Source organism: Cinclus cinclus, chromosome 15 (genome assembly GCF_963662255.1).
Source record: "Cinclus cinclus chromosome 15, bCinCin1.1, whole genome shotgun sequence".
Classification (NCBI taxonomy): domain Eukaryota; kingdom Metazoa; phylum Chordata; class Aves; order Passeriformes; family Cinclidae; genus Cinclus; species Cinclus cinclus.
This window is the reverse complement of record NC_085060.1, coordinates 257,890-281,290: the sequence shown is the minus strand read 5'-3', so window position 1 is coordinate 281,290 and position 23,401 is coordinate 257,890. Positions and strand designations below refer to the sequence as shown.

Sequence of the window (23,401 nt, the reverse complement as noted above, 5' to 3'; positions counted from 1 at the left end):
ATCTAGGTGCCCCCAGCTCCCCCTCTGGACACCCTGGCATAGTGCTCTTGGCTGCTCTGCCCCCAGGGCTGTGTGTGTGCCCCACCACAGTATGAGTGCTGAGAGGCACTGGTGTCCCCAGGAATGTCCACCATGCACTGGGACCCCCCAGAGACCAAGGGACAGTGTGCACTCACTGCTGGGACAGTACACTCCAGGAGCCATATGCCCTGTGGGCTGGGCCAGGGAGAGATTGCTGAGCTCCCTGGGGCAATGCTGTGCACAGAAAATAAACCAAATGCACCCTACTCACACTCAGCACCTTCCTGCCCCTACCCAGTTGTGCAAAGGCAGGTTGCATTGGTGACAGGGTCATGCGTGTCTCAGGATGGCACATGGCTCCTGCAGGCTCCTGTCTCTCACCCAACAGCTGCAGAATCTGACACAACACCCACTTGGCTGCTACCTGCCCAAAGGGATCCCCAGGATGAGGCGTGCTGCAGTCTCCAGGAGCCCACTGTGCCCAAATGCTGCTGGTGAACCTGTGTGGGTGCACATCTGTATGATGCACATGTCTGCCCGCACCTGTGCACGCAGGTGTATACGGTGTATGCCTCTGTGTATGCACGCCTGTATTATGATTGGGAATGTGCATGGGAAGCGTGTCTGTGTGCTTATGTGTGTGTGTACTTATAGGTGAGTGTTCCTGTGAGTATCCACAGGTTTGCACACCTGTGGATGTACACAGGTGTGCATGTGTGTGTGTAGTTCTGTGTGCCACGGACACATGGAAATGCAAAGCACAGCTGTGCACACGTGTGTGTATAGAGGTATGTGTGCACACAAGTCTGCCTGCGGACACTTTCTGGTGGGGGTACGAGTAGGTGTGTGCACACCTCTATGTGCGTGTGTGTGTGTGTGTGCGCGCATGTGCACGTGCCTATGCCTCTATGTGCACGTGCACACCTAAGGACGTGTCCATGCCTCTGTCCACATGCGTGTCTGCCCGTTCACCTAACCATATACGTGTGTGTCCATACAAACCCACAGTGGTATGTATACCCATCTGTGTGTCCGTCTGTACAGTCTCACAGCTGGTATGGGACCCCTCCGTACGTCCCTGTGGTCCCACACCACACACCAGTCCATGTGGCCGTTCCACACCGGCACAGGTATCCGCGTGTCCGCGTGTCTGCGTGTCTATCCGTGTATCCGTGTGAATGGCTGTGTGCCCGTCCGTGTGACTGTCCTTGCAGCCGCGTATCCATATTCAGCGTTGCTCGGCCTTCGCCCGGCAGGGCCCCCCCGCCCTCAGCGCCTCCATGGTGGCAGGTCCGGCCACTCCGTGGTGAGCGTTCCGAGGGCCGAGGCCGCCGCCGGCGAGGAGCGCAGGTCAGCGCGGGTAGGGGTAGGGCGGTCGCTAAGGGGCTGCAGAACCGCCCGGGGAGCGCCGTTGGCGGCAGACAGCAGGCGGAGCGGGGAGGGGAGGAGCGGGTCCGGGAGGGGCGGTCCGGGAGGGGAGGAGCGGGGCGGGGATTCTGGAGAGAACCGTGCTGCTCTCGCTAGTGCCAGTGCTGGTTCTGGTCCAGCTGCCGCCGTCATGAGGAGCCGGAGCAACTCGGGCGTGCGTCTGGACGGCTACGGGCGCCTGGTGCAGCAGACTATCCTCCGCCACCAGGTGCGAACCCTGCCCGGGAATGGGGAACAGGCCCGGGGGGCCCCGGCACGCCCCGCTGGGCCAGGGAGTTCCGTGTGAACGGTGTGTCCCCTCCACAGGACGCGGTGACGGGGCTGCTCCCCGCCAGCGCCGACTACCAGGACGCCTGGGTCCGGGACAACGTGTACAGCATCCTGGCGGTGTGGGGTCTTGGCCTGGCCTACCGCAAGAATGCCGACCGCGACGAGGACAAGGCCAAGGCCTACGAGCTGGAGCAGGTAGGAGGGAGCAGGAGCCGGGGGCGGGGCTAGCGTCACCCGAGGGCGGTCGTCACCCCGGTCTGGTCAGCTTTCGGCACCGCTGGGTCAGGGGCCCAAAGGCGGTGCAGTGAGGTTGAGGACACGGCTGTCCCCCGTCGCGGAAGGCAGTAAGAATGCATGTCAGAGCCTGCTCTTCCCAGACCGCACTGGAGCCCAACCAGAGGGTCTAGACCTCTGGTTCTGGGGTGACTGGGGGCCAAAGCCCTTTTGTCAAAGTCTGGGGAGTCATGTCCTGCAGCCATGCCCTCTGTCATGCTGCATAGCATAGCTATCTGGCCTTGCTACCAGACCAAGAAGTCTTCCCTCTGCTGTCACCCAGGGGCTGTGAAAATGTGAGCAGGGGCTCTGATTACAAACGCTGACCCCCACAGAGGTCAGCAGCCAGCTGATCCCGAGTCAGGGCTTCTCTTGGAGGTTAACAAACCTGTTTTCCTTGTTCCTGCAGAGTGTGGTGAAGCTGATGCGGGGGCTGCTCCAGTGCATGATAAGACAGGTAGGGGCTGGGGTGTACCTCTGAGTGTCAAGTGGTCTCTTTAAAGCCCAGCTATGCCACAGAGACTATCGTTCTAGCTGTACCAGCCCTCCCCAGCCTTCCCTGATGAGCAGAGGGAAGGCCCCCTTCCAGCAAGTCTTGAAATAAGTTCTGAGTGAGCATCTGTCCTGGGTGTGATTGAAGTTCCAGAGCTGTGGGCTGGTGGCCAGTGGAGCCATTGCCAGCTGCTCCCTGTCTCGTGGCCTGGCAGGTGCTAGGATTCTACAGCTCTCCTCCCCGAGGGCGTTTGGGGTAACCCTTTTCTCTCTGCATGGTGCAGCTGAGGCAGTGGGTCCTCTCCTGCTACAGTCCTCTGCCGCAGCAGCATGTGAGCCTGCACTCACTGTCTTGGTGCACAGTGAGGCTCAGCCTAGGGGTTGTGGAATTTCTGCCCTGCCAGGCATGACTCCATGCATGGGGCATCCCTTGGTTCAGGAGCTGTTGGATCTCTTGGGAGACTGGGTTTAATGAATGCCTGCATCTCTTTGTCCTTCTCAAGGTGGACAAGGTAGAGGCCTTCAAGTACAGTCAGAGCACCAGAGACTGTCTGCATGCCAAGTATAACACCCACACCTGTGCCACTGTGGTAGGAGACCATGAATGGGGTCACCTACAGATGGATGCTACCTCCCTCTACCTCCTCATGCTTGCACAAATGACGGCCTCAGGTAATGCTGGGGGCTGCTGTTGCAGGTTTGAGTGTGCTGGTCTTCTGGTTCACCAGAGTCTTAGTTTGGGTGCAGCTTCCTGGGTGCCAAGGTGTTGCAATGGCTTCTGTGACCCCCCAGTGTTTTCTTATGCTCACAGTACTTGAGGTGGATTTGGGCCCCTTGATGTTGGTCTCTCCAAAAGCCCCTGTTTGTTTGAAGCCCCAGTACTGCTGTAAGGAGTGGGAGTGGAGATGGAGTAAGCTAGGACATAGCTTCCATTGGGCAGCCATGCAGTGGGGAGGAATCGTCCCTGAATTACTGCAGCCCCATCCTGAGTATGCTTGTGGGCTTGGAGAGGCTAATGTGAATTCTTCCCTCTCCTTTAGGCCTCCACATAATTCACAGCTTGGATGAAGTCAACTTTATCCAGAACCTTGTATTCTACATTGAAGCTGCCTACAAAACTGCGGTGGGTAGCATGTGCTGAGGAAGGGGGGTGTGCTTCAGTGGTGGAGATACTGGACTGATGTCTAAGAGCAGCTGTGGGTTCCCCCTGAGGCACACCATCACCTTCTGGAAGTGCCATGGATATGTGGGATTCAAAGATTTTCTGGGTGTGTTCTGAAACAGTGCCTGGTTCACAGGACTTTGGCATATGGGAGCGTGGGGACAAGACAAACCAGGGCATCACCGAGTTGAATGCCAGTTCTGTCGGCATGGCCAAGGTGAGCTGGGAAGAAATGCTGGCTGGTGGGATGAGGAGCACCAGTGGCCCTGAGCTGCTTTTTGACAGGGCATGCTGGGCATGTTGAACTGCTGAGGCTCAGTGCCCCATGCAGTGATAGGTTCCTGGGGAGCAAGACTCTTCTTGTGCACTGGGATTAAACTGCCCTTCTAGCCTGAATTTTGCCTGAGCTGGTGGCAAAAAGTTAATTAGAGGTGTGTGGCAGAAATGTCCCAGGTCCTTTTTACATCTGGAGATGTGGTCCCATTTTGACCAGAGATGTTCTGCACCCACAGCAGGGTTCAAATTCTTTCAGATTTGGGCAGTGCTTTATACACAGGGACTAGCATGGAGTGAGAGCTCTTACGGATGAGCAGCATGGTGAAAGACATGCCTCTTTGAGTCCCACCCTGCTTGCAGGCTGCCCTGGAGGCACTGGATGAGCTGGATCTCTTTGGAGCCAAGGGAGGCCCACAATCAGTGATACGGGTGCTGTCAGATGAGGTGCAGCACTGCCAGGTGAGACCCACTCAGGCATTTCACTGTTGCAAGAGGGACTGTGATATGCTGGGTTTGCTGTGTGAATGATGCCTGGCCTGACAGCCTAACCACCTTTCCTTCTCCTTTCCCTAGTCCATCCTCCATTCAATGCTGCCCAGGGCCTCCACATCCAAGGAGGTGGATGCCAGTGTGCTCTCTGTCATCTCCTACCCAGCATTTGCTGTGGAGGATAGCGAGCTGGTGGAAATCACCAAGCAGGAGATTATCACCAAGCTGCAGGTGAGCATCTCTGCCCTTGTCTCACTGTTCCCAGGAGACAGCTGCAGACCAAACTGCTGTAGCCCTTTTTTTTTTCCCAAAAACATTTTCTGTGGGGGTTGCTGGGGCATGTCTTCTCCCAGTCTCCATGACCTGTGGCAGGGGTGTGCAAAGAAGCAGCCCTGTGTGCTGTGGCCCTGGGTTGTGATTGTGGCACCTGAGTGCTGGGTGAGAGAGGGAAGGGGTGTTTGGCTGAAGGAAACACACCGCCCTTGCTTCTACGCTGGAGGTAGAAGATATCTCACGCTTTGTCTCCTGCTCAGCAAATCCTTCCCTCCCTTCCAGGGGCGGTATGGCTGCTGCCGGTTCCTCCGGGATGGATACAGGACTCCCAAAGAGGTGAGTGTCCTCAGCCATGCTGCTCGGCAGAACTTGACTGCCAAGCAGCAGCCCACCTGGATGCAGCACATAGGTTGTGTTGGGGAGCCCTGAGTAGCCCCAGGTAGTGTCATGGGTCTGGGCAAACCTCCCCAAAATGCCAGAGCTCATTGGAGAGGTGGTACGTCCCACCCACACCCATAACAGATGGCCAGAGGCTGCCTCTGCCTACATCCTGGGACCCGGTTTTGTGTCTTTCTTAGGCAGGGAGAAGGCGGGTGCCCAGCATGGGAGCCCTGCTGAGGTGGGCTCTCCCAGGGCTACACCAGCCCTGAGTAAGGGCTGGAGGCATGGAGAAGTCACTACAGAGCTGCTACTCAATGGCCTCATCTATGGTAGCTCTGGAGGTCACAAAGCTGCTTCTGTCTTTCCTAGACCAGCAGTCAGCTTGGGTACTGACAGAATGGCCCTGGGAGCGAGTGGAGAGTTTGCGGCTTTGGAGAGAGAAAACAGGAAAATTTTATAAGCAACACTCTCATTTGTTAACCACTGAACTAGGAGGGCTAGGAGGACGTTTGTGTCCTGGGTCTCAGGAGGAGGAGAAGCCCTGTCAGTTTGAGGGGATCCTGTTGCATACCACCTGCCTTGATGTCACTAACAGGACCCCAAACGCCTCTACTATGAACCTGCTGAGCTGAAGCTGTTTGAGAATATTGAGTGTGAGTGGCCTCTCTTCTGGGCATACTTGATGATTGACGGGATTTTCAGTGGAAACATGGAGCAGGTAAGAGAGGCAACCCCTGCTGGGCTAGTGGAAAAAAGTCCCTGGCAGGAGAAGTGTGCAGAGGAAGGATGCAGGGAGCCATGACTGGCAGTAGATTCCCTCTCCTCCTATCTCCTCAGGTGCAGGAGTACCGGGAAGCCCTTGAGGGGGTTCTCATCAAGGGGAAGAATGGGGTACGCCTGCTGCCAGAGCTGTACAGTGTCCCACCGGATAAGGTGAGTGAGCCTGAGCTATGATGGGAAGAAGGAGTGTCTTACAGAATCACAGGATATTCTGGGACCCTCAAGGATCATGAAAGTCCAACTGCTGAAACTCCTGGACTCATTACTAGATAATTAGGTTTTAAGTGCTTATTAAGCCAAATTGTTAGTGAAGGGGCACATGTAGTGCATGGAAACCTCATGTATAAAAAGGTTGGCTTGGAGCTGTTACAAAACTGTGTTGAATAAAAATTGGGTCTTTTCTCCCAAAGCATTTCTTGCTCCCACACACAAGAGTTCTTTGCTGAGAGTCTGTTTGCTCAGAGACTGAGTGCTTCCAGAGCTCAAGACAAGCACACCTGGCCTGAGTAGGTGGTGCTGAGCTACAGTTCAGTGGTGAGGGGGTTTGTGTGGGCCTGGGCAAAGAGCAGTGGCCTCCTGATGCCCAGGTCATCCAGGAGAGATGTGCTCCTCAGCAGTATCAGAAAGCATCTCTGTGTGCTCCTGTGGCATATCAGTCCTTCTAGTGGGATGGCCCGAGCTGAGAAACCAAACATGGTCTGAGCAGCTGCACTGTTGACTGATACAGATTCCTGGGGCAGTCATAAGAAGAGAGGAAGAATGTAACCAGGCTCTTCTGAATCCCCTGTGACAAATGCTGTTGTTGGGCCTTGTTTTGTTGAAGTCCTTGCTGGACTTCAAGATGCAGTGAGGATGCTTCAAGATGCTTCCTTCAGCATCCTGTGTCTCTGGATCCCTTCTTGACCTCTTGGCTTGTCTTCCAGGTGGATGAAGAATACAGGAATCCACACACTGTGGACAGGATACCCATGGGCAAGCTGCCACACATGTGGGGACAGTCCCTCTACATCCTGGGTTGTCTGATGGCTGAGGTAAGGTCACCCTGCATGCTGGGGAGGGCTGTGGGACCAGACTCTTGAGCTCTGAAGGCACAAATGCTGCTGCCCGTCATGGGGAAGTTGTCACCTCCATCCTCCAGGATCTCTTAAAGGTGGGTTTTCCATAGACATCACCCATTCTACTCTGCCCATAAAATGTTAATCTCTTTATACCTTTTTTCCCACAGGGGTTTCTAGCTCCTGGTGAAATAGATCCCCTCAACCGCCGTTTTGCGACTGTCCCTAAACCTGATGTGGTGGTCCAAGGTGAGGGAAAGGAGTCAGTCCACAACCTCTGAGCCTGGCAGGTGGGGGTGACCCTGGCTGTGCGAAATTCAGAGGTGGCTCTGGGGTGGCTCTGCTACTGGGTTGCTGCCAATAAAGCCCAGTCTCAGCCTTGGCAAGGTGGGTGGATGATGGGGTGCAAGTCCTTCCATTTCATCCTGTGTTGACCCACAAAACCATCATCTGCTGGAGCCTTCTCTGCAGAGAGGTTGAAAACTGTCTTCCTGCCACTTGATGGGGAGGACTTGTGTGTGTATAGTGTGTTAGGAAGGGCAAAGCAGACTTCTGCTGTGGGGATTGGCTCTGAAGAGACCCCAGACAGCTTCCTCTCTGTGGTGTGGTGCCTTGTATATGTCCCTAAAGGCATGGGGCAATGCTGTCACACCCTTGTGTCTCTGTTGCACTGGGACTGTCTTCCATCCACAGTGTGTATCCTGGCTGAAACAGAGGGGATCAAGGCAATCCTGCAGAAGGAGGGCATTGACGTGGAGACTGTGGCAGACGTCTACCCCATCAGAGTGCAGCCTGCTCGCATCCTCAGCCACATCTATGCCAGGCTGGGTGAGCTGAACTCCTTCCTCCTGCCGCAAAGGGGGTGCAGAGGGGGTCTGTCCCACCCCTGGTACTTCTGCTCATAGACACTCATGTCCTGGTCTCTGCTTGGCTGATGAAGATTCTGCTGCCTGTTTCTAGGCCTGATAAAGCCACTGATGCCCAAGGAGAGCAAGGTGGCAGATGGTGCTGTTCAGTGTGATTCTGACAGGGGTAGAGCTTTGGCTTGCAATTGTGCAGTCACCCCAGAAACAAAGACTCTGATTCCTGTAGGTTGCACCTGGTGTGGGCAGGAGTTGTCTTCCATTCATGTACTCAGATCTGGATGGGGGAGGCTAGTGAGACCCAAGGAGGGGTCCTCTGGCCATCTCTGGCAAAGAGAGCCCAGAGCTCAGACAGTATGGCTGACAGTTGCTGGTGGGTGGGCAGGGCTAAGTGTGAAGGGAAGATATGCTCACCCCTGCATGCTTGCTCCTTGATGCTGCAACCCCTCAGGCATGGGCTTTGTTTTGCAGGAGCCCGAGATTTAGCCTGGGCCAAAAGAGACACCTGATCTGCTGTGATTTAATTTGGCAGCTAATTTAGGCCACCAAAAGGCCAAATGTGTCATGGGCAGGGGGAGCAGCCTGGCAGCTGCCAGAGCTGACAAGCAAGGGATATTGCTCTTGCTGCACCATCCTTGGCTTTGGGAGTAATCCAGGAGCAATTGGAATGCTGATAGAGCTGTCAACTTAGGGGGCCAGCTCCAGGCAGAGGGGCACCCCTAGCCCTGCTCTAGCTTCTGATGTACCCAAAGACCAGAAGATGTGACACTGCAGAAGTCAGGACAGGCTGTGTATCGCTGTTTCAGCATGTCTCTACCCTTCTGGGCAGGTCTGGGGACAGAGAATTACTGTCCCTTAGAGCTGTACCAGCTTGACACAGGGTTCTGGGTTATCCCAACTACAAACCAGCATTTCTCTGCTGGCTGATAAGAAGAAGGTTGGCACTATTTGCTGCTGCAGCCCCTTTCATAAGGAGGCTTGTACTAAAAACTGCTCTTCCTGCCGTCCCAGGCCGCAGCAAGCAGATGTGCCTTACTGGACGGCCCTACCGGCATATGGGTGTCCTTGGGACCTCCAAACTCTACAAAATCAGGAAGAGCATCTTTACCTTTACCCCACAGGTGAGTGACATTGCATGGGCTCATTCCTAGCTATTCTGTGGTAGGAAATTGGGCAGGAAGTTTCTTCAATATCTGGGTACTCAAGTTATTCTAAGGTGTGACCCAGCACTCTCTGAACAGCCTGGGAGTGTGGAGTAGTCCAACTCTGTGGCATGAGGCAACGCAGTTGGTGGTCCTGGCTGCATGAATGCTGGGACAGTTTGAGCCTTTTAATGATCAGTATTGGATGGAAATCTCTGCTCACCCTGACAAGGACACCAATAGGAGGCTGATGGCAGGCCAGGGACGTGTGTCCGGGGGACAAGCAGTGTTGGAAGCCTAGCACTATGGGGAGTGTATATTCTCTTGGAACAGGCACAGCATGGACTGGCTGTGTGGGGCTGGATGCTGCTGCTGCTGAGCTGTGGTGTTAGTTATGTCCTCGTAGTTGTTAGTGGCCGATAGCTGCCATGGTGGTTGAGGGTCACTTGCTAGGCTGTACTAGCACACCTGCTAAGTAAGGTAGGATGAGCTGTCAGTGCAAACTGGGTGCCCTCTGGGTGCACAGCATGGACAGCTTGACTGTGTTCCTGTGGGAAGACATGGGTGGTGCCATAAGGACCCAGTGACTGCATGAAGGGCCAGTCATGTCTCTTGCTGTCCTCACAGTTCATAGACCAGCAGCAGTTCTACCTGGCTCTTGACAACAAGATGATTGTGGAGATGCTGAGGACAGACCTCTCCTACCTCTGCAGCCGCTGGAGGATGACTGGGCGACCAACCATCACCTTCCCCATCTCCCACACCATGCTTGGTATAGATACTCCAGCCTCACAAGGCATTTGGCTAGAGCAGCCCCAGGAAATAGCTCTGCAGGAGGAAGTGGCGGGGGGCAGATATGTGACTATCTCAGTAACAGGAACATGGTGAGGCTGAAGTAGCCATTAGTGTCCTGTGGAGAGCTTACTGCTCAGAGGAGCCATGCTGAGTAGGCAGCTGGCCTGGCAGGTAACAGGGTTGCCTGTCAGGCTCTAGTGCCTGCAGCTCAAGGGCTGTTTGCTGGCACAGATGTATTCAAACTCCAGGCAAATAGGCTTGTAGGAAGGCCTTTTGGGAGCAAGACCAGAAAGCAGTTTCTCTATAGAAGTGTTCTTGGTGCTCTTTCTGCATCTTGACTCTTCCCAAAGACTGAGCAGCTGCTAAAGGCTCTCCTAGTGAACAGAGAGGGTAAAACAGTAAACCAGAAGGAACAAAGGTACAGAAGTAGAACTGGCTTGCCTGCAGCAGCTCACAGCTTCCCTGTGAGCCTGGTGCAGGAAGGTGACTTGTTCTACTTTTAATCTTTTTGATCTGCTTTCTGTCTCTCTTTGTGTACTTGAAATCTCCTTAATTTCTCAAGCATGCATTTTGCTGTGATGCCTCCTGCCCTCAACAGCAGCCCACTCCTCTTGTCTCCTCATGTGAAAGGCAGAGAAAGAGCAGAGAGTTGTTAGGTGCTACTATCTGGTGCTGTCTGCTTTAGCCCAAGGTGAAATCTGATGAACTTGGAGTGCATCCTGGCATGGCTTTTCTTGAATCCAGCCTGGACAGTCCAGAATTCCCCTTTCTGGGTGGTGCTTTTGGTACCACAGCCTGACCACATACTCCAGAGTAAGGGTTCTGGCCAAGGTGCTTTGGGTGTCTGAATGTCCATCTGGTCCTGGGTTACTTTCTGGGAGCGAGTTTGAGCATGAGAGGCTGACTGGCTGTGCATCTTCCACACAGATGAAAGCAGCAGCAGTGTGCATCCCACGGTGCTGGCGATGCTGCAGAAGCTGCAGGATGGGTATTTCGGTGGTGCAAGGTGAGTGCAGCTTCCTGCAGTGCAGGAGAGAGAGGGCTGATGACCTCCAGGAGCCTGGTTATGAGGATACCTGCTGGGCAGAGCATAGGCTGTGGGGGAGCAAGCTGGGGAGGATACACTGGGGTGTGCTAGGCTGTCAGCATACTCTGGGGCTACAATCCCAACAGAGGAGATGAAAGAGAGGGCATAGCTCTTCATGTCATCAAATCCATGGCTGCAGGATTCCTCTAATAACTTTTGGGCTGCCCTTCCATGCCCACCCATGGCTGGAAGAGTTGCAGGCAGCTGAAGTAGACACCTCTGTATGTCTGCTCTTGATGAGCATATCGCTCAGGGCCTGCCCTGGAGTTGGGAAGTAAAGCCAAGGGTATCCCCTTTCCTCTCCATGTGACCTTCCTATCTCTTGCCCAGAATTCAGACTGGTAAATTGTCGGAGTTCCTGACAACGTCATGCCGAACGCACCTCAGCTTTATGGACCCTGGGCCAGAGGGTAAGGTGTTTGCCAAGAGTTACAGGCTCAGCAGTGACAGCTTTAAAAAGCTAGGTGCTAAGGAGTGGCTGTGTGGCTTGCAGGTAGCAGAGGATGGTAAGGGAGAACAGGCCGGTCATTGCAGTGGGGTGGCAAATGCCTAACTCTTACAACCATAACACCCAACCTCCCTGCCAGCATACACTTCTGTGTTCTTCTTGTGCTTTGGTTTTTCTTTGTTGACCTTGTCTGGAATGAGTGGCTCTGACCTTCATGAGTTGCTGTGTGGAAGAGATAAAGGGTTGTCAGTCTGCCTCGGCTTGGGAGATGTGGCTGAGAGTCTTTGATGCATAAATGGCAGTGCAGAAGGTGATACCACAGTAAGCAAGGTGGTGGGGAAGAGCCACCATGTCCCTAATTAATCTGTGTTTTTTGCCAAAGCCTTTGTCCCTCCCCTGGGCAGAGCTGCTCCAGTGAGTGCTAAATTGAAGCCTTACTGCTATGTAGAGAGTACCTGAGAATGCCTTGGCCATCACAGCATGAGGGACCCCCCCGCCCTTGTGCTGGGACCATGGCAGGGTGCAAGTTTTGCTGTTCCCCTTGCAAGCAGGCCTGGGGACATGTCCTGTGTGACCTAGCACTGGTCGTCATCATCAGCCTTTCCACTATCTGTTTTACCTCTGCAGCTCCTGCAGCCAGTGAACGCACTGCTGGGATTCTGAATGCTCATTTTTCTTGCCCTTCTCTCACTTCACCTGCGGCCTCCTTACAGGCTGCATCAGGATTTTTGTCCAAGGTGTCTGCCTTGCCTCCCAGCTCCAGTGAGAGGATCTGCCTGGCCTTTCAACAGCATCTCAAAGATGTTAAATTTTGAGGTTTTCCTGTGGTCAGATGCTGCAGCCAGGCAGGTGAATGTTCTCAAGGGTGGCACTTAGAGGATTTTTCCAGCCTTGCCCTCAGGCACTGTCATGAGGCATTCCGTTGAGAGATGGGAAAGGGGTGCCATGCTGCTTCAGATGCAGTCAGCAGCTCATTTCCTGGGGCCAACACACCTCTGAGTTTGCCAGCTGGAGAGCTGCATAGCTTTGCCCTGGCCCACTGTAAGTGCATTGGCATCTCTGTGTTTTATCTGAAGCAGCCCTTCACTTTTACCTCCTGACAGAGCAGAGACCTGGCCTCTGAGCACCCTCTTCTATGATGCTGTTATTGCATGGTGTCTCTGGTGCTCCTGATGTGGTGTTGGGAGCTGCTTGAAGCTGGGCAAAGAGCAAGGCAGGAACTGTAACTCTCCTGTAAATGCAGCTTATAAATAACTGTTGCAAAACCCACATTGTCTTGCTCCCTTGCTGGAGTCCTGCTTGGAAGATGCCCTTGCTGTGCTGGGGTGCTTGTAAGTGGTCTCTGCTTGGACAAGCTGCCTCTGGCTCTACCTCCCCACTTCTTCCCTGGAGAGGAGTGTCAGGGTTTTCCCATCAGGGTTTGAGCGGACACTCCTGTCCTTGCACAGACTTGGATCAGAGACATGCTGCAGCCCCATTGCTTTCTTTATCAAGGTAGGACACAGAGGGAGCCCCAGTTTGGGGCAGGCAGTGTCCCAGGCAGGAGTCATGTAGGAACAGGCATGCTTTCTGTGTCCGGCTGCTGGCATTATCCATTAGTCCAGCTGGCTGCCAGCACTGGCCCTACATTGTCACTTTGTGCAGCCAGCAAAGTTTTGTCCCTGCTGAGGCATAGCTGGGAACTCTCTGGGCCTTTGGGTGCCACAACTCTAAAGTGGCTGAACCCCTGCTTTTGTGCTTTCCCTTCCAGAGGACACTGACGATGAGGTTGCTCAGTATCTGGATCACTTGCTGCAGCGCACAACTCCCCAGTCAAACCTGCCTCCCACCACTCAGCGGGGAGGGCTGAGCCGCTTCAGGGCTGCTGTCCATACCACCCGTGATCTCATTTCCTTGGCATCCAAGGCCAAGGACCTGCATGTCCAGAGTGAGTAACTCCAACACCCTCCACACCTTCCCTTGAGCCCAGGGGTGAGGTTGAAGTGCTTTGGGAGCTTTCACACTCATACGATGCTAGGGTTCCCATGGGTTGCAGAGGAACTAAGCCTTTACCTGGGCAAAGGCACTTTATGTACATCATGTGCATGATGGCCATGGAGTATCTTGGAGTTGGTGCCTGTGCAGCACCATGGAAACTCAATAAAGAATGGCAGCTCCCTGCAGTGTCCCTCTGGGTGGACAGGGGCTGCTTCTCCCATTGACAACTTCTCTGCAAGGACTGCTGGGGGAGCAGTGTCAGAGTGTCTGAGGTAGTTTGGGGCACAGTAGTGGTGATTGGGGCTGGATGTGTCTCCTCCAACCTGTGGGTTTTTTTTAGATGTTGGGATGTATGTCCCCAGCAGGATCTTCCAGGCATCGCAGCAGTCAGTCAAGCTGCTGAGTTCACCCCACCAGCATGACTTGGATGGCAAGGTGAGCTCTGTCTTTCCCAGACTGAGCTATCCTTTCAGCTATATCCAGTGTCCTTGCAGGATTGCAAGGGGAAATCTTGTTTGATGAGGGGAAATATGCATGGGTCCATTTGGTGCAGGGTGCTGGTGGTGCTAATCAGCAGCATGGGTCTCCTTCCCCCAGAGCCATGCACTCTTTGCAGAGATGAACTTGCCACATGATGAAGATGGCAGCGTGGACTGCAAGGCACTGGTGGACCAGCTGCGCATCTGCCCCACACTGCAGGAGCAAGCAGACATCCTTTACATGCTCCACATCCTCAAGTAGGATGATCTCTGTGTCTTGAGGCCTCACTGTGCATAGAGAGGTTTGGCACAGCCCAGGGGGCCTGCCAGGGAGCTGCAACAGGCAAATTGCTGGATATAACACAGCACCTCCTTCACCTTCACAGGGGACCCGAGTGGCACACGGGGCTTGATAGTGAGCCTGGCCCCACTGTCAAGGAGCTCCTCACTGAGCTGTATGTGCGGGTGGGGGAGACACGCCAGTGGGCCCTGATCCGCTACATTTCTGGCATCCTCAAGAAGAAGGTTGAAGCTCTGGATGAGGTAACAGCTGTACAGCTAGCCTCTAGCAGGCTGAGGTCAGGGTGGAGGCAACAGAGTGAGCAGGTGAACCATGGCTGCATCAGCTGGTGAACCATGGCTGCATCAGCTCTGTCTTCCTCTACCTTGTGCTGAGCCTCCAAACCCTCAGCTGTTGACAGCGGCTGCCTTTCTGTCCCCAGGCCTGTACTGACCTCCTGTCTCACCAGAAACACTTGACGGTGGGGCTGCCCCCAGAGCCACGTGAGAAGACAATCTCCACGTGAGTGTGGCACCTCTCTCTCCCCAAGCATGCTGGGCTGGGTCTGGATGTGAACCTGCTGCTCTGGGGTCCATGGGCAGGAGTTGCCCTGAGTGGCTGTCCTCAGCCTATGTCTCTCCTCTTGAGGCTGTATAGACTGGGGGTATGCAGGGTTTGCTCTGCTGCCTCTCACCTGCTCTGCTGTTTGTCCACACCCCAGCCCAATCCCCTATGAGGAACTTGTTCGCCTTATTGATGAAGCCAGTGAGAAGAACCTCAGTGTGTCCGTCCTCACCCAGGTGAGGGGCCGGTGTATCAGAAGTCCCTACAGCTGGGTGTCTGCCCTGGTGAGCAGCAGTGAGGTGATGTGCCTTTGCCCCTCCAGGAGATCATGGTGTACTTGGCCATGTACATACGCACACAGCCTGCACTGTTTGCCGAGATGTTCCGCATCCGCATTGGGCTCATCATCCAGGTGATGGCAACAGAGCTGGCACACTCCCTGCATTGTTCAGGTACATGTGGCAGGGACAGCACCCTAGCTGGGGTAGGTGCTGTTATGCTTGGGACTCTGTCAGTCAGAAAAGAGTGCTGTTAAAAGTGGGCAGCTCAGGCTAGGACAAGACCCTGCATGGAAGTGCCAGTGTCTGCAGCTGGACACGTTCTTGAGTAGCACAAACAAGTGGCTGCACTGCAGTCTCCATCCTAGCATGTGTCGGGCTGGCATGGGAAGACTCCATGTTATAGGCAACACCTGGAGCTAGTGTATGTCCTTGCCAGATGCACTCCTGTACCAGTGCTCCCCCTGCTCACAGAATGGCATGCGGGGTAGAAATGTCCTAGGAGGACTGTGAGGCAGGCTACAAAATCATAGTTCTCTTCTCTCCAGCTGGAGAAGCCACAGAGAACCTGATGAATCTCAGCCCATCAGACATGAAGAGCCTCCTCTACCACATTCTCTCTGGCAAGGAGTTTGGGGTGGAAAGGAGTGGTGAGTCCCAGCAGAGAGCATCTCGTGGCAAAGCTGAGTGCAGAGCATGGCCAGATCTACATGTTCCTACTTGTGAGGGATGTCCCTGTTCTCTCCCATGTTCAGCACAGATGCTTCAGTACTGGGGGTCCAGCAGGAAGCTCTGCTTTTCATAAGGATGGTGCTGAGTGATTTCTGGGATCAAGCCCAAATCTCATGGCTATTTGAGCTTTGCTTAGTTTGGCACTTGATCTGGTTGGGTCTGAACTGAAGCAGTTCTGTACTGCAGTCATGGATCTCTGATGCTGTCATGTTGGGGGCAAGGTCATCCAGAGGCACCAGTGCCCAGGCAGTGATGAGGTATGGCCATGCCTTGAGTGATGTTACCCACTCTAGACCTCTCTTCTCCACCAGTGCGTTCAGTGGACTCGTCGCTCACCACTGCTGTCTCCATCTGTGACATGGAAGCTGTCGGGGCCACCAGGCCTGAGCGCACTGGGCTTGTCAGGCTGAAAAGTGAAATCAAACAGGTGAGGGCAGGTCGTGCATGCCACTCAAGACAGGTCTTGTGGGTGAAAACCAGCTACAAACCAGGCAGAGCTGGTGGAGGAGTGGGAGACACAGATGCTTCCAGGAGTCAATTTTGTCTCCACTCCTGCCCTGGGAGGAGAGTTAGGGTGAATCTGGTAGTGGGTAGGGGTTGCTCTGGCAGTTCAGGGGGAGCACAGGGGTGGGGAGGACCATGTGGTGTCCCAGGTGTGGCTGTTGACTTGGTGGCCATCTTACAACAGCAGAACCTTAATTTCCTTCTTCTCTTGCAGCAGTTGGATAAACGTAGGCAGTCTCTGCCTGGGAGTAAGGTGAAGCTTCCCTGGTCCTGAAGTCTCAGCTTTTGCCCCTCATGCCATGTACCAGGGCAGCTCCCCTGCATGCACAAGTCAATGAGCTTCCCTCAGCTGCTGCAGCAATGAGTTGGCTTCCCCTCTAAGTGACTGCCGTTACAGCCAGCTGGGAGCTGTGCTCAAATGCATTCCATTATCCCCACAAAATCTGCTTAGCATTCCATTATCCCCACAAAATCTGCTTAGCAGGATGGTAGGATGCTGCCAGTGCCATGACCAGTGGTGACTCTGTGGGACAGTTCATGAATCCTGCTTGCAGCCTCCCCACCATTTCTTCTCTGGGGAAAGAAACATCTGGTCAGTTACAAATGCCACAGACCTCCTCTTATGCCTGTATCCAGGAGGAGTCTGGACCTCTAGGTGTCTTGTCATCAGAGAGACAGAGCTTCCTGGGTCAGGGTGATGCAGTAGAGTTAGGCCCAACTTGCTGTAGTGTGAAACCTGACATCACAGACAGTCGTCTGGGGGCAGTGACCTTCCTACTGGTCCTCCTGTCTGCTTGAGATTAAATCACTACCCATACCAGTAACCAGCAGAGCAGTAGCAGTCCTATTCCTGTGTGCAGGTCAGCACAAACTCACTGCTGCTGCAGCCCTGGCATGTGCAGCCCTCTGCAGCTTTCCTTTCTAAACTCCCTGTCTCCAGCCAACCCTGCCCCTAGGATGACTGCACTGTGACCTGATCCTGATCTGTACTGCTGCTGCTCTGTTTGCTGTGACCGCTGCCCTGCTCTGGCATGGTCTTATTTCCATCTCTCCCTTTCTCCTTCAGCCGCTCAGTTTGCAGTCCAGGGATACTGACCTCAAGTCCTTTCTGGTAACTGTTTTTTGGCTGCATGCATGGGGTCTGTCCTTTTCGTGGTTGCAGGAAGGAGCTGTGCTCTGGGGTGTGCTACAGGGAGCAGCTAGGGCTGTAAGACTGGCTTTGCTGGGGGCAGGGGGTGGCAGGTCCATCTTGGGAATGAGGCTGGAGAACCACAAACTCTTGAGCAGCAGGCTGGGTTCCTGTGGGATATTTAACTTTGCAGCAGTCTCTGTGGTTCTTGTTTTGTCTGCCCAGTCTGCTGGGCACACAGAGCTGGTGGGCAAGGACTCCTTTTCAAGCATGCTAGAAGACCAGGGCAGTAAGGACAGTCGGCAGGGCCAGTGGCAGCGGAGGCGCCGGCTGGATGGGGCCCTTAACCGTGTCCCTGTAGGCTTCTACCAGAAGGTCTGGAAGGTCCTGCAGAAGGTGAGTTAGACAGCTGGTGCCTCTCCATGCATGTCAATCTCTGGTCCCAGGCACCAGTCTTGCCAGGGGGACTTAGCATCAGGGACCAGCCCTGAGAATCTGTGTAGATATATGCTTCATAGACATGCAGGCCTGCAGCTGACCTTGAAAAGCTGTGGAAGATGTGCACTCGCTTTTTAGTCTTGTAGGACCTACCTCAGACTGCACCTTGCAGAGGGGAGCTGGGGTCTGCTTAGGTGCTTCGTGCAGCAGGCAGACAAGGGCATGGCTGGATCCACAGCTGACGGTGCTCTGAGCACAGCCCATACTCAGCATGGTGAGCCAGGGAGCAGAGCCCCATTCAGGGGGATTCTGGCTGACACTGAACTGATGGGAAAGGAGTGATGCTATATGGAGTCAGGAGGTGAAGCTGGGGTGTATGGGCAGCATGCACTAGTGCTCAAGTAGGAGCAAGTTTGTGGGCTGGACTTATGTATTGTAGCATGGTGCTTCTCCAAGCCATAACCATGATCTCTCCTCCTTGTTCTGCAGTGCCATGGTCTCTCTGTGGAGGGCTTTGTTCTTCCCTCCTCGACAACCAGAGAGGTAGGAGGTTCATGTGAATGGGGCACATGGGTTGTGTGCTGGTTACCCTGGGCAATTGCCCAGCATAGCTCAGGAATTGAGCTGATACAGTGCTCTAGCTACTTCTTTTTGCCCCCTCACAGATGACCCCAGGGGAAATGAAGTTTGCTGTGCATGTGGAGTCCGTCCTCAACCGTGTGCCCCAGCCAGAGTACAGGCAGTTGCTGGTGGAAACTATCTTAGTGCTCACCATGCTTGTGGATGTGGAGGTGCACACCATTGGTGGCATCATAGCTGTGGAAAAGATCTTGCACATAGCCAATGACCTCTTCTATGAGGAGCAGGTAGGGGCCAGGCCTCACCCAGGGCTGCTGGCAACATTCCCCAGAGCTGCACGGGGCTCACCCACTTGTAGAGCCCTGTCTGTTGTCCCCATTGTGTTCATGGGGCACAGCAAAGCTGTAGTGTCTTCCTCCCACTGCTCATCAATGAATGCACTCATTGTCACACTGAGTGCAACAGAGGATGCTTGGGATGGAAGCTGATAAGTGGATTACCTTTATTCCTAATGATGCCTTTCTGCTTCCCTGTCCAAAATCCAGAAAGCCCTGGGCGCTGATGAGCACATGCTGGAGAGGGATCCTTCAACAGGCATCTGCAGCCTGCTGTATGATAGTGCACCGAGCGGCCGGTTTGGCACCATGACCTACCTGTCCAAGTCGGTGGCCTTGTACGTGTATGACTTTCTGCCCACAGATGGCTGCTCCATGCAGTAGCTCTTGCAGTTCCTCACTGGATTGTACATGCTCTGGGATGGTTGTTTCATACAGCTTGTAAAGATGAACACTAGGTTAGTTTGCAAGGCAACCTGCATGGCCATCTCTCCTCCCAGCCCTTGCCTCTTGGTAGGTAAACAGCCCTCTGAGGAGCTCCACAGGGGGCATGTGCATATGTCCTAAACTGAGCTGTGCCTGTGTGGCCTGCGGAGCAATGGAAAGGCTGAGCTTTGACACATGCTTGTGTTAGAAGGTTCTGTCTGCATGACTCCTCCTGAACCATTACCCCTGGAAAGACCTCTACTTGAGGGAGTTGGAAAGGGCTCCTCTGACCAGACCTGTGTGCTCAGCATTACAGTGCTCTCTGACCAGCTCACACACTCCCTGCCTCCAGCAGGTTGCAGTTTTTAACTTCTTCTGTGCTGCTTTTTATTCTAAATCTGGCAGGATTTATGTTAGTGTAGGCTGAGGTTCTTGCTCTTCCTGCTGCTGATGGAAAAGTTTTGAGAGAAGAATAGGGGATGGTGCCTGAGCCTTTCTCCCAGCACATCCAAAATCAATATGGTCCAGTGCAGCTGCAGCTATGTTGCTTGGAAGAAGGCAGCTCATCATCCCATGCTGGGTGTCCTGTGTGCAGAGCTGGTGAGGTTGTGGTAGCCAGGATCCCTTTTACCTCCAATCTGCTAGTACAGGGCTTCTGGCTGGCTGGGACAGGCCGTGACAGCCAGTGACAGCCCCTCTGTGCCATCTACTCTATCCCTGGCAGTGGTGCTAGTGGCCAAGTCACAGGTTCCTGAGTTCTCATGCCCTGTGAAGCAGCTCTGAGGTGGCTACTTGGTGTTACCTGTGCAATCAAAACCATGCTTTTAATGCTCATCTCTGCTTCTGCCCCATCTCCCACACCTGGCACAGAGAGGGCTGGGGACACAGTGGATCCCTGCTCTAATCTATCCTGCAGGTCAGCCCCCACTCAGGGTCGTGTGGTTGGACTGATGAGGGTCAGGCACACATGCCACAAAGTGGTGGAGGAAGTGGGGTTCCCTTTTTGCCTCTGGTTCACCTCCCTAAGACTTCAGGTGTGCTCCAGTACACTTAGCACATTGCGCAACAGGCTGAGAACCATCACTCGTAACCTCTGACCTTGTGATGTCTCACAGCTTGTCACAGGCCAGCCTGGTATCATCTGTGTCCCCCTCCAAGACTGGTTTACAGATGTGAATGAACACAACTCTGAGCAAAGACTCCCTTCTCCTTTGGGAAAGGTTGATCCCATCTAAGATACTTTAAAAAGTATTAAAAAACCTGAAATTGTGGCAGTGACATCAGCCACTAGGCCATATATGCAACAGACTGAGTTCATCTCTTTCAATGTCACTGCCTACAACTGGAAGCACAGATGAAAGAACCTGTGTTCCAGAATCCCTTACCAGCCATCCCCAGGCCCTGTCCTTTGATTGCCCTTGGGCTAGGAGTTGCAGTTTCATTGCCACCCGCTTGGAAGAGCAGCAGTGGATAATAGTCTGAAGCTGAAGCCGGCTGAGAAGTTTCGTAGTGCTGTGCTTAATCTGGGCCCCAGGGAGGCAGCAGACTTCCCTAAAAGGACTGTGTGGCATACTGGACCTTCAGAAAGGAGTCGCTTACAACTCTAACCCATCTTTCTCATGGAGGTGGACATGGTCTGGGGCAACACCTCTGGTGTAGATGGACTAACATCCACATCATCCATTGCCACGTGAGAGCTTCATACCTGCTGTATGGAGGCAGGTGGGGAGGCAAAGTGGGCAAGGAGGGGGTTTGCCTCTACCCACTTCTTTCCTTTAAGTTACTGCCTTCACCTGGCAAGGGAGGATACAAGATCCCCTTGAACCTGTGTATTTTGGGGTGGCTGTTCCTGTCAGGGCGGGCAGAGGCTGGTTCAACCAGTCTTTCTCAGACTCCCTTATGCTGCTTAATCTTTCTGTGTCCTCTCATAGCTGAGGGCAGGCAGATCTTGGCCACACAGAACACAGCCATTCTCACTACTGCCATCCTTCCCAGTGAAAAGATCTGGCACTTCCTGCACCCGGAGGCCTAGACGGCTGTGTGTTTTCATGGGAGCTCTGTCTGAGGGCCCACATCCACTCTAGGAAGCACAGAAGATGTGGTTTCTGCCAGGTGGATGTCACAGCCTGAGCTCCTTCAGAGAGGGTGAAGGAGCTGCTCCTTCTGAGCAGCTGAACTTGTTTCTTGAGCTGGCAGGGTGACAATGCCTATGCTATGTGCCAACACTCTGTTCTGCCCATGCAGCCTGTGGTGCACCCTGAGCTAGGTGTGCGTGAGTGCAGGGGTGGCCCCTCCACTGTGGATAGGGCTGGCTCCAGAGCCAGATGTTCTCCTCCATGTGTGCCACTGTTTTCTGATGTCCAAGTTAGTTTGGCCTCAAAGCCAGGTGGTCTTTTGGGGCAGCAGCTCTTCTGTACATCTGGCTGTATGGAAGATCATGCTATGAAAAGCCACTGTCCATAAAGGAGACAGAGGAGTCCTGTAACTTTATCCAAATAAAGGGAGAGAGTCCACGGGGACCTCACCCCGCGGGATAGTCTATCTCTCTCGGTTTCAGACAGTGCAGCCTCCTTTCATCCTAAACTCTCGGCCACATGCTGCCCTCTTCCTTACCCCATTGGCTGAGATACTAGGAAGGTACAGCCTTCCCGAACCGCCTACCACATATTCTCCCCTGGAGCCTGTCATTTTCCCCACAAAGTTCAGAAACTCAGGCTTGCGTGGGCCGGCTTGTCTGTTTCGAGTCAAACTGTCTGGCTTCTGTGGCTTGAAGTGGCTAGAAACATTAAGATCCATTTTTAAGACGTTAACACGCATACCCTCACCCATGGAATTGTTTGTAAAAACATTAACACATGTCCTTCCTGTAATGGCTAATGCCTCCCTGTGTGACACCTGCTCCCGTCAGGGGAGCCTTGAAGGGCCCGAGGCCGCTCTGACCCGAGGGACTCGGTGGGAGCTGCGGGGGTTCGGGGGAGCCCGGGCACCTCCTGAGGTGCAGCTCCTTAAGCAGGGCGGGCGCCGCGTGGGGAACTACGGGCAGGCCACGGGCCTTTTAAAACTATATTCTTGGAGAATAAACGCCACCCCGAGCTGCGTGGGGGCCCCAATAAAAATGCTTCTAGCACTAGTTGGCTGCCTGTTCTTACGCGGCCGGGCTGCGGGAAGGATAGTGGCAGGACGGGCCTACAGCTCCCGGCACGCCGCGGGGCCGGAACTGCCGGTCCTGGCGCGCCCCGACCAGCGACGTTGCGGGTGCTGGTCCCGGCTGTGCCGGCCCCGATGGCGGCGGTGCCGCCGCCGGTCTACGTATACAGCCCGGAGTATGTGGCCCTCTGCGACTCCCTCTGCAAAGTGCCCAAGCGGGTCAGCGCCGCGGTGGGGGCGAGGGGGCGCGGGGAGCACAGCGGTGAGGCCCGGGCGCGGTGGTAGGAAAGGAGGAAGCCGGGGAAACGAGCCGCCCCGATGGGAGGAGTGTGGGGTTAGAGCTGGGGGGGGCCGTCTGTACGTTCACATCTCCCCGGGCAGCGCGGGCTCGGACACTGAAGCAACGCTTCCTGCCCCGGGAAGCCGTGCGCGGCTGTGCTTCTGCCCGGGACACCGCAAAGGAAGGCCCTTTTACACAGCATGGGCACGGGCCGGAGATGGGACCCAGGCAGAGAAAGCCGCTACTGGGAGGAGTCTGAGCCACGCGTCGTACGCGAGTCCTCAGGCCCCCGGTTGCTGGCTGTCTCCTACTCTCACAGTCTTATTCTTCTCTTTAGGCCAGCATGGTGCATTCGCTGATTGAAGCGTATTGCTTACTTGACCAGATGAAGTAAGTTCTCCCGTTTTCTGTAAAGGGATGTTTTATTCTCCACTAAGGTTTGGAAGGTGCTGAGTAACTTCATGTTTCATACTGTCCCTGCTGGCGGCATGATTATAAGAGCCCCCATAGTGTGTATTTCCACGATTAAAGAAAACCGTTTGATTTGTTACATGGGCACGATTCCAGTAACTGTGGCAGATGTAATTCATTGTTACCCTTCTGGTCTGGTGGAGCACTTACAGCCTTGTGCCTTCTCTACAGTAAGAGTGTGTGTCAGCCCCATGCTTGGGGCTCTGAGTAGGGTGACAGCCTTGGTGCTTCTCCAGATCCACTGATCAGTCAGTGCTGATGCAGAGAGGGACCATGTTGTGTTGCTGTGTTGTCATTGACTGGGAGACTTTTTGTGAGGTCTGCATGCTGTTCAGGAGAGAAGACTGAATGAGATCTGGAGCAGAAAAGTGAGAGACCTCCTGCCTCATTCGGCTCTTGACGCTGGGGCATGTGAAGGGAAAAAAAAAAAGACATAGCTCAGCCTGTCCTGAGAAGCATCTCATAAAATCTTTTTTAAAATGTGCTTCAGTTCAGCACAGCCAGAAGGTCCTTCTGAGACTTCTTTTTTAATTTATTTTTTGTTTTT

At 54.2% G+C, this 23,401-nt stretch overlaps 2 protein-coding genes across 5 annotated transcripts in view; both read left to right on the top strand.

Annotated features, from left to right (window-relative positions):
- Positions 1–1,532: 1,532 nt before the first annotated feature.
- PHKA1 (phosphorylase kinase regulatory subunit alpha 1) lies at positions 1,533–18,928 on the top strand. 2 transcript variants are annotated; one of them, XM_062502681.1, is made up of 33 exons: positions 1,533–1,657; positions 1,756–1,914; positions 2,402–2,449; positions 2,988–3,156; positions 3,525–3,607; positions 3,783–3,863; positions 4,283–4,381; positions 4,496–4,642; positions 4,967–5,020; positions 5,661–5,783; positions 5,903–5,998; positions 6,769–6,876; positions 7,071–7,149; positions 7,594–7,728; positions 8,775–8,884; positions 9,533–9,677; positions 10,628–10,706; positions 11,118–11,197; positions 12,986–13,162; positions 13,553–13,647; positions 13,810–13,949; positions 14,078–14,234; positions 14,414–14,493; positions 14,693–14,771; positions 14,858–14,987; positions 15,362–15,463; positions 15,857–15,972; positions 16,264–16,302; positions 17,116–17,160; positions 17,404–17,574; positions 18,106–18,159; positions 18,282–18,482; positions 18,741–18,928. In XM_062502681.1, the coding sequence occupies exons 1-33, from the start codon at positions 1,580–1,582 to the stop codon at positions 18,912–18,914; spliced, it is 3,633 nt and encodes a 1,210-aa protein (XP_062358665.1). In that variant the 5' UTR covers positions 1,533–1,579; the 3' UTR covers positions 18,915–18,928. The 2 variants fall into 2 exon arrangements, with proteins under 2 accessions (XP_062358665.1, XP_062358666.1); XM_062502682.1 differs by lacking the exons at positions 12,986–13,162; positions 16,264–16,302; positions 17,116–17,160 and having other exon boundaries at positions 11,118–11,293; positions 13,553–13,672; positions 13,829–13,949.
- The window catches only part of HDAC8 (histone deacetylase 8), a 19,540-nt gene continuing 14,953 nt past the window's right edge, over positions 18,815–23,401 (top strand). Inside the window, exons 1-2 of one of the 3 annotated variants that reach the window (XM_062502685.1) lie at positions 18,815–18,868; positions 22,721–22,773. In XM_062502685.1, the coding sequence (XP_062358669.1) occupies positions 22,727–22,773 (47 nt within the window). In that variant the 5' untranslated portion in view covers positions 18,815–18,868; positions 22,721–22,726. Of the gene's footprint in view, positions 18,869–22,188; positions 22,323–22,720; positions 22,774–23,401 lie in introns of those variants that run through there. The other 2 variants (XM_062502683.1, XM_062502686.1) reach the window with 2 other exon arrangements.